Genomic DNA, 9,904 nt, shown 5'->3' with positions numbered 1-9,904 from the left:
AAAAAGAAATTTAAAATTAATTTTTTTCTTAAAATTATATTTTACCATTCTTCTTGATAAACTCAAGTATAGTTTTTTTTATTTATCTTCTCCTTCTTATTATATATGACGTAAATATTAATATCAATAATTAAAGCTTAAACAGCATATAATATATATATTTTTAAATAAATTAAGTTAGAGTTAAAACTAAACAAAAACAATCAAATACATAATCGCCCCACCCTACTTCCATAACATCTCCCTATAAAAAAGGAAGGAAACGAAACGGCCGGTACAACCTCCATCAGCGACTAAACCACCAACCCACCAACTCATACTCCTCCTCCTCCTCCACTCTCCTTTGCCTGCTGCACAGAGAAAGATATATACAAGCACAACCAACTCCACCTCTCTCTCTCTCTATTTTCAGAAACAAAAACTTAGCTTTCACTCCCAATAGTCTGCTCTGCAACAAGCGAGCAAGCTCAACCGCAATACGCCGTCATCTACTCCAAAAAACACTCTCTCACTCACAGTTTCGAAGAATTTCTAGGGTTCATCTCCCTCTGACAAGGTGTGGAAATTTATCCTTTTTTTTTATCAATTTAAAACAGCACACCAAATTAATTAAACAATAAACGTCAAAGACACGAATTTAAAACAGTACACCAAACATTAAACAATATCTCTATCCTATATTTCCTCCTCCTTTTCAGCTCCTACAGTCATCAATTTTCCTCTGATTAATCTCTCGCCCTCTCTCTCTGACTGTATGCTACGTCCTTTTTTTTTACTCATTTCGGAGAAGATCACAGTGTCGCTTTGACTCAGTGAGTGTCGTCGACTCTGGGCTCAATCGGAGAAGAAAGGATTTTATTCCTCATTTTTTTTGTTGCTGATGATGATATAGAGTATTTAGAGAATCTAAACGGTGTCGTTTCTCTTGACTCGTTTTGACTTCCGTCTTTGTTTTTCTTGTACTGCGATTAGTAATATTGACTCGGTTCTCTGAGTATTTGAATTGGACTCATTTTTCATCTCGCTGTTTCCGTTTTTACAGTAACCGTCTCTCTCTCTCTCTCTGATTCAATACCATGTCGTGTGTGACCGCGTTAAATTCTAACCGAGTCAGATGTAAGTCGAGTCAATTTCAATGCGTGCAATGGTTTGATTTTGATTGTGATCTGCGTTAATATTAAATAAAAAATTGGAAAGGAAAATAATTTATTGGAGTCGGTATTGATTTCACTGACTGAGATTTTTCTGATTTTTTCTATAATTTTTGCTATTATTATATAGGTCCTTTTTTGTTTTTTAAACTATTGATAGAATCAGTCATTGATTTTTTTTTATCATGTGACAAAGAACCAATTTTTATCAGCTGTAGGTGTATGGATTGGGGATTTTCTGCATGTGGGTTGGGTCTGATCTATATTAATATTAAATTTTTTTTTTTGATCATAATGCAGAGAAAAACAAAGAAGTCATAGAGCTTTGGATGCTATGAAGATTGCCTTTTGATTTTGATAGAAAGAAGAAATCATGACACAGCTTTTGGAAATCCAGCCTAAGGAACTTAAGTTTGTTTGTAAGTAATAAAATCATTATTAGTACATACATGATACATGGCCCCATGCTCAATTTGTACCAGCTCATACTTATTCTTGAACCATTGATTTATGTTTTTACCCTTCTGTTTATATAAATTTTGATTTTTTTTCTTGATGCTGTAAAGTTCTTTTATGCTTTGTTTAGTTAATGAGGATAATGAGAGGGTTTATGATTATGAATTTCGTTCTACTTCTTTTTATTACCTTATCTGTTGTGGGTTTTGTTTTTGGTTGGAGAAAAAGGTTTGCTTGCAGTATTTTTGAAGATATAAAAACCATATTTGTAGCGTTTCATTTTACAGTAATTGAAACAGGAAAAAAATTATTTTTGGATTTTCGTTGAATAATTTAGAGAATTTAATGGTTTGGGACAGTAGCATTGGACAGTATCTGGGAATTGTTTATGTGACTCTGGAAATTGGATATGTAATTGCTGTGCTGGTTTGATCGGATTTTAAAGCTTATGGAATGTGTGAATGTTTACTGTAGTTGAAGTGAAGAAGCAAAGCTCATGCTCAATACGTCTTACCAACAATGCCCCCCACAATGTTGCTTTCAAGGTTCAAATCGAATCTCACCTGATTTTGTTTGACAGTCTGAATTGTGTTCCAAGAGATATGATGCTGGGTGGTAATAACATTTAGGCTTGGTGTTGCAGGTTAAAACAACTTCACCTAAGAAGTACTCTGTGCGACCAAATGTTGGTGTTATAGATCCAAAATCAACTTGTGAATTTATTGGTATCCATTTCTTTCTTTTTTTCTTTTAATGAGTTAATTGAACATACATCCTTGTGAAATATTGGACACATGAGTTGTGCATGCTCACATGCTAGGCTCTATATTACATCGAGTGTTCTTGAGTTGAAGCTGTAAGTGCCATGTAATTTGTACTGGCTACCTTCAGGACTCTTGTGATTATTATCTGACTTCTGCTGTTGTGTGTTTTTTTTTTCTTGTTGATTTCTACTTTGATGCCATTCAATAACGGACATTATTTTAGTGAATTTACTTTTAGAGAGAATGAAGGGTGTGTGTGGAAGTAGGGGACAATGGAGCAAAATTGGACGTGCTATTGGATATATTTTGGTTTTGATCTGGTTTATATGACATGGAACCTACCTAAGAATTTGCATCTTTGCATACTGCTCCAGTCTGGACTTAATTTTTTATTTCAAAAGATGAGGTTCAGAGGTAATTTGACTTGGAAACTATGAGACCAGCGGCAGTAATTAAGCTCCTATAATGCTTGAGTTGCGAAACATATGAAAGGAAGTTAATGAAATTACTTTTGGTTATAGTGTGTGCGCTTATTGTTGCTGTCTCATTGTTTTCCTCCTCTAACTTCCATTTGTCATGTGCTCCTTCCTCTTTCTGAACTGTGCAGTTTGTTTTTTTAAGTAGATGTTATTTTTTTTCCTGTTATAGACTTTCTAATCCCCTTAGCTATGGTGTTGAATGCTATGCAGTCACAATGCAATCTCAAAAGGAGGCTCCTCCTGATATGGTGTGCAAAGACAAATTTTTAATCCAAAGCACAGTTGTTCCTGTTGGGACAACTGAGAAGGACATCACATCTAGTACGGTAAGTGTCTTTGAAGTTTTACTTTTTACTTTGAATCTCTGGTTTAGTTCTTATGATTATTGTTTTTTTATCTGCAGTTTGCCAAAAATGATAACAAGCATATTGAAGAGGTCAAGATGAGAGTGGCTCTCATCAGCTCACCTGAATCATTTGTACCGACACCAATTAATGGAGTGTTTAAGCAGGGGCCTTTTTTTGAACCTTCTGTACTGAAAGATTCTGTGCCGAATAGAGTTGAAATTCTCAACCCACCGCAAATAGTAAGAAAGTTTTTTAAAATATTGGTAATGCTTAGTTTTGTAGGATTAAACTTTAATGTCTAAAGTTGTCATTTTAATGTTCCACAAGCAGTATTCTTCCATTTTTTCTGAAGTTTTCTTTTTTCTTTTTTTCAGAAGCAGGGGCCTTTTTTAGAACCTTCGGTACTGAACGATTCTGTGCTGAATAGAGTTGAAATTATCACCCCACCGCAAACAGTAAGAAAGTTTCTTCTGATTTTATAATTTTGGTAATGCTTAGTTTTGTAGACTAAACTTTCATGTCCACAGTTTCAATTTGATGGTCTGCAAGTAGCATTCTCCCATTTTTTCTCTAGTTTTGTTTTTGAGTACCTAATAGTGGTTCGTCTCTATATTAGTATCAGGTTGCCAAGGATGCTGAATTCAAAATGACCAACGGTCATGAGAGCAATACGTCTGAGGATGTAGAGTTGAAGCCAGAGAAGGATGTGATTCATGGTCAGGAGTCTAAGCTGTCAGATGACACAGATTGGGTACCAGTTATTGACATAGTCAATGAGAAGGTGTTAAAGCTGGCACAGGACGAAGAGTTGAAGCAAGATAAGGATGCCATTAGCAATGAGCACTCAAAGCCAGCACCGGATATGGAGTCCCCTTCACTGAATGAGGAAATCATAACAGCGAATGCAGTGGAGCTGAAGTTGGCCAGTGATATTGATGAGATGAAATCAAAATTGCACGTACTTGAATCAAAGCTGAACGAGGTTAGCCTTTCTCAGAATCTTTCTGGTCCAAGACACGGGGGCTCTGCTTTTAATGATAATAATCCTACATCTTCATGACCCTGTAATACATTAGTCTCTGGCTTTGACTAGTGGTCCTATTCTCTATCATGGCAAGGGCCCATTTTAAAGGATAGGTGGCCACATTTATCTTGTTGAGAAAAGGTGGCAAAATTTTATTGGGTCCTCCTGATTTAGTGTTTTTGGACATTCATAATGATTTACTTGAATATAACATTTAATAGGGCCACTTGAACTTCCTGTGCAGACTGAGTCTACTATTTCAAAGTTAACAGAGGAGAAGAGACAAAGCAGTCAAGAAAGGAAAATCTTGCAAGAAGAACTCGTAAGCTCTCAAAATTGGCTTCTCTATCTAATGCAAACATGCAAGCCTTTCATCTGTCCTCTTTGTGCTAACCTGTGCAAATATTCAATATCATGCCTCTATTCTTAAATGAACTTTATATCTTTGACCGATTTTTGCCTTTCGTCGGCAGGATTTTTTGAGAAGCAGGACAAGTGTAAAAAGAGTGTACGTGGGGTTCCCTCGTCTATTTGTTGTTATGATTGCACTCATCAGTATCGAGCTTGGATATCTTTTACACAGTTAAGGTCTGTTCATAGTTAGAACTTAAAAAGGACAAACGCAACCCGACTATTGATATAAACGATGCAAGGAAATGGCTGGGGGCCATATATGTTTGTCTAAGATTTCTTACTTTTTTATCCCTTCCGCCCCTTTTTGGAGGGATTGACTTCCGGATTGTCGGTGTGTTGCATGTATACACAGAATGAACATAAAATGTAGAGAGAGAGATATCTTGTATGTATGACCAATAAGAAAGAACACAAACATCGTATTGCTCTTAGGTTACTTCCAAGAAATAGCCGTTCGATGCAAAGAACTCCTCTCTACTGCTTTTGTTTGTTTGTTTGTTTGTTTTCTTTTCTTTTTTGTTTCGTTATCACCTTTATTGCTTTGTTAGAGTACGAATTTAGCTTGGCAGTAGGCTACTGAATACACTCTAATTAATTTGATTCATCACCCTTTTCAACTGTAAAACAATTTACCTTTCAATTCCCAAATGATACATAAAGGAAGAAGAAAGAGAACACAGAGAGAAAAATGGACAAGATTGATTTTCCACAGTAGAAGCTTTGAAGGAACTATGGTGGTTTTTCTTATGTACTGAGACCAAGCTAGAATTCTCGAGCTAGAAATTGAAAGTTTCAAATTGAGTCAATCAAATTTTTCAACTTCAATTAGTTTGTAAAATTCATTTTAGGCCCCACGACATCTGCCCCCACCTCACCTCCAAAGCTGTTGCAATTAAAGGTTTCTGGTCCTAACTTCTCCCACATGAATTCGTGATAAGCAATAAAGGGATTTGAATATAGCATGTACCTACTGTAGTGCAGAAACTGGAACGAAAGTAGCTCCCGCTTCACTAGTGCAATTAGGGTTTTACCACAGCTCAGAGGACCATAAACGAAAAATCCAGTCTCTAGATTCTTCATTCCAAACTCCCATACCAGTATCATATAGGTCCATTCCTGTCAATGCTGTGTGTTTTTGAAATCTTTAAATTCTCTACGTAGACGAGCTAAGCTATTCTACCTAAAGCAAGATTACAAGCCTTATAAACAACACCATCCGAATCAGCTCCTATAAGACTTGGCTAATTGCACAAGATCATGAGAACCATCAAGTTCACATTTCTAACCCATTCCTTCATTAGGATTAGTGCATGTCATAAAACATTAGGTACAAATTCAAAATCTACCTAGATTAAGTTACAAAACATATAGCACCAAGGGAAATAAGACTAGTCATCATACAATATGTCAATTATAAACATACATTCGTATCACACACAATTAGACGTGAGCTTAGAGACAAAACAAGTCACAAAAAAGTCACTACCAGGTGTTGCAAACCAAACACTAATGTAGATGACCCTCAAAAAGCACAGCGGCCTACAACAGCATTTGATAAGAAAAATCACATCATTTTTGCATGTTGAGAGCTTCCACGCATAAATCGACTTATGATTTCATCATGTGATTCCAGATCCAATAACATCTGAAATGTAGATGAATCTGCTGAGAATCTTTTACCAACCATTTCATCAATAAGTTGTATAGCAGTTGATGAGTCCTGGTTTTGAAGAAATCCCTGAATGATAACATTGTAAGAGCAACTATCTGGCAAGAAACCATCATCTTCCATTTTTCTGAAGAATTCGTATGCTTCATCTGACAGCCCTTCCTTAAGAAGTCCCTTGATCATGACATTGTATGTCCATATATCAGGTCGTATTCCATCTGCAGAAAGCTTGGAAAATAGTTCCTTTGCAACTTCAAGCTTCCCAGCAATAAACATGCCTCGAATAAGAATTGTATAAAGGATGATATTAGGTTTTATTCTCCTCTCATGCATTTCCTTGAGCAATTTTAATGCCTCATCCAGATGTCCATGTTTGCAGAAGCCATCTAGCAAAATCGAGTAAGCCATCAAATCTGGAAGCAGGCCAGAAGAACACATCTCCTTGAAAAGATTTAAAGCTTCCCGAGGTCTCCCTACTTGGCACAGACCTTGCATAAGAGTGCTGTAAGTGACAGTGTCAGGAGTCAAATTTTTTTCAGACATTTCAGAAAGCAAACTTTTTGCCTCATTCATCCTTTTACTCTTGCAATATCCATTGATCAAGATGTTGTAACTACTTAAATTAGGAGCACAACCCTTGCCAATCATGATGCCAAGCACTTTTATGGCCTCATCCATTTGGTTGTGTAAACAATACCCATCCATCAAGGCATTGTAGGTGTAAGCATTTGGCTCAGCACCTTTTTCAGTCATCGTTTCAGAGACACACCGAGCTTCTGAAACCATCCCTTCTTTGCAGAGTCCATCAACCAAAATATTGAAGGTCACAGTATCTGGCATAACATTCCTACCAACCATTTCTTTGAACAGTCTAGTTGCTTCATTTAACTGTCCTAAACTGCAGAAACCATGGAGTATCGTGTTGTAAGTAACAACATCTGGCGGAATGCCCCGATCAACCATTTCAGATAAGAATTCCACGGCCTCATTAACTAGCCTATCTTTGCAAAGGCTGTCTATGATTGTATTATATGTCACCACATTTGGTTTACCGCCATTTTGCTCCATCTTCCTGAACACGCGAACAGCCATAATTGTGTTGCCATTTTTGCACAAACCATTGATTACAGTATTATAGCTAATTACATTGGGCTCATGCCCACTCCATACCATCTCATTAAACAATCCTACTGCCTCTTTAACCTTCCCCTCATTGCAGAGCCCATTTATGAGTGTATTGAATGTGATAGCATCAGGTTGAATACCTAGTTTAAACATCTTACCCATGACAGAGACAGCAAAATCAACATGGCTCAAGCGACAAAGGCAGTTAATCAATACATTTAGAGAATAAACATTATGGGTAACCCCGAACAAATCCATTTGATTGCACAAAGAGACAGCAGAGGAATACTGTTTCTTTTTGGCAATGGACCCTAAGAATTTGCCAAATTCCACAACAGAGGGCCTAGGATTCATGCGGACCATGCGATAGAATGAAGTCAAGGCATCATCAATACTAATGTCATTGCTAGTATTGCTACCAAACCCACAATATTTTTGAGGTAAAGAAGGTTTCTCAGTACAAGCAGAAGTGGTGATGTGGTGGTGATTGAAGAGCAAGAAAGAAGGGAAATTAGGAGGAAAAGGAAAGATACCCATTTCCGCATGTTGTTGAAGAAGAAGCCAGATAGCAGAAGAAGAAGCCGTAGCTCCTAAAGCGCCTTTCCGCATGAACATCATCATTGTTTGATTAAAAAGCTGCTGGTCTCTCTCTCACTCTCGCTGTTCCTTTGCCTCCTTTGAAAGCTGAAGATGGTTGTAAACGTCGCCGTCTTCTTTATATTTGAAGGCCGAAATAGTGGAATTTCGGTTTTAATAAATAATCGGCCCGCCCCAATTTGCACATGAGAAAATTCTTCCTTGAACTTGATTTTTTTAATTTTTCTAACCTAACTCTTTGTTTAATCGTATTAATTCATGTGAGTTATTTCAATGTAATTTAGTTAATTTTATAAATTCTAAAATATTCTAAATAATTAGTAAAAAATATGATTTGATTTAAAAAAAAAAATTAAAATGATATTTTTTTTAATATTAAAATAATAATTTATTAGATTGACTTGATATTCATGGCTTAACTCATCAAATTCATGATCTAGATCATGAACTTTATTATATATAACAACTTTTTTAAGAAACTATTTTTTTAATAATATAATAACAAAAATAGATAATTGTAAAATTAAGTATCAACTAAATACTAAAAAATTTATTTAATACTATAATAATCTCGTAAAAAGTAAATCAAAATAAATTATGATAACTAAATCAAACACATATTAAATGACGGGATTGATAAATAAAAAAAGCCTAAAAAAGATTCAATTTAAAAAAACAGTGGAATAAACAAAAGGAAACTATTTAGCATTATGATTAAATTAGACCCAACAACTTAACTTCTTGCGTGGCTCAAGTTTAAAATTAACATACAAGAAAGTTGATTCTACATGAACTGGTTAAATTGAAGGTTTCAAAGGCGACCTAAATGATCAGTAAAAGTTTGGTTTGATTTTAAAATAATTTTAAGATGATATTTTTTTTAATATTAAAATTATGATATATTAGATCGATCCGAATTTTACAGCTTAACTCACAAAACATTCAACTTGAATCATGGACTCCACTGAATTTTTTTAAAAAATATAAAGATTAATTTAAAATCAATAAAATATTAAATTATGATATTGAAAAAAAAATCTGGAAGGTATTTTTTTAAGAAAAGAAAAAAGTTTGAAATTTTTTTTATTAAAAAAAGGCGTGAAGCAAAATTATCTTTTAACATGTTGAATAAATTTGCTAAATTTAACACTATTCCTCTTTTTTTCTATAACAAGGATAATAAAAATGTTTTAAAATTATTAATTTTAAAACATTTTTATAACAGGAGAGTATATTATAAACTAAAAATAAAAATTTAGATTTATTATAAAAAAATACATAGTTTGCTTCCTAAAAAAAATATGAACGTTGTAAGATAAAATAATATGTTCTCTAATAATTAAAGCAACAACATGTCTTTTAACAACTAATTAAATTCCAAGAGAAATGTGAAAGCTAGAAAATAAATTTCTAGGCACAGTGAAAATGTTGACGTGGACAAGTATTCGAGACTTCTTAAAATTTCTTTCAAGGCCTTTGTCATCACAGAAGGTTCGATGCTTGCTGGACAGATACAGTGACAGAGACACAGACAGAGACAGAGAGACAAGACAGCGTAGTTCCAAGATATGAGGGTTTAAGCGCAGATGTACTTAGGATGTCTCTGTGGGTTTGGTACGGGGACTTCACTCCCAGAAACTAAATTAGTCCTTGGTTTTGAGCCAGAGTACAACTTAGTCCTTCATGTTTGACAATCTGTAATTTAGCTGTTGTTTAGTATATTATGGTTATTTTTATTTTTCTTAGAAATGTGCTTGATTATAATTTTGTATTACTTTTTCTTTGACCAATTTTCAAATTAAAACTTGTTATTGAAAATAAATACAGAAAACCGAGTTTATTTTCATAGTGTTCTAAAAATTGGTATACATTGTATCT

General features: G+C 34.7%; 2 protein-coding genes across 9 annotated transcripts; one reads left to right on the top strand and one right to left on the bottom strand.

Moving 5' to 3' along the window:
* Positions 1 to 237: 237 nt before the first annotated feature.
* On the top strand, positions 238 to 5,102 carry LOC133693320 (vesicle-associated protein 1-2-like). 8 transcript variants are annotated; one of them, XM_062114508.1, is made up of 11 exons: positions 240 to 556; positions 1,043 to 1,116; positions 1,452 to 1,570; positions 2,082 to 2,152; positions 2,251 to 2,332; positions 3,061 to 3,176; positions 3,254 to 3,436; positions 3,572 to 3,652; positions 3,814 to 4,179; positions 4,466 to 4,543; positions 4,695 to 5,102. In XM_062114508.1, the coding sequence occupies exons 3-11, from the start codon at positions 1,525 to 1,527 to the stop codon at positions 4,806 to 4,808; spliced, it is 1,137 nt and encodes a 378-aa protein (XP_061970492.1). In that variant the 5' UTR covers positions 240 to 556; positions 1,043 to 1,116; positions 1,452 to 1,524; the 3' UTR covers positions 4,809 to 5,102. The 8 variants fall into 8 exon arrangements, with proteins under 8 accessions (XP_061970496.1, XP_061970494.1, XP_061970495.1 ...); XM_062114507.1 differs by lacking the exon at positions 240 to 556 and adding an exon at positions 828 to 913; XM_062114512.1 differs by lacking the exon at positions 1,043 to 1,116 and having other exon boundaries at positions 238 to 556; positions 3,578 to 3,652; positions 3,820 to 4,179.
* A 788-nt stretch (positions 5,103 to 5,890) lies between these two features.
* Positions 5,891 to 8,117, bottom strand: LOC133694350 (putative pentatricopeptide repeat-containing protein At1g12700, mitochondrial). Its single transcript, XM_062115847.1, has one exon. It carries the CDS (start codon positions 8,048 to 8,050, stop codon positions 6,200 to 6,202), a length of 1,851 nt encoding a protein of 616 aa, XP_061971831.1. The 5' UTR covers positions 8,051 to 8,117; the 3' UTR covers positions 5,891 to 6,199.
* Between the last annotated feature and the right edge of the window lie 1,787 nt (positions 8,118 to 9,904).

This window comes from Populus nigra, chromosome 5 (genome assembly GCF_951802175.1).
Source record: "Populus nigra chromosome 5, ddPopNigr1.1, whole genome shotgun sequence".
NCBI classification, from domain to species: domain Eukaryota; kingdom Viridiplantae; phylum Streptophyta; class Magnoliopsida; order Malpighiales; family Salicaceae; genus Populus; species Populus nigra.
The sequence above is the reverse complement of the archived record's forward strand: the minus strand, read 5'-3'. Positions and strand labels throughout refer to the sequence as shown.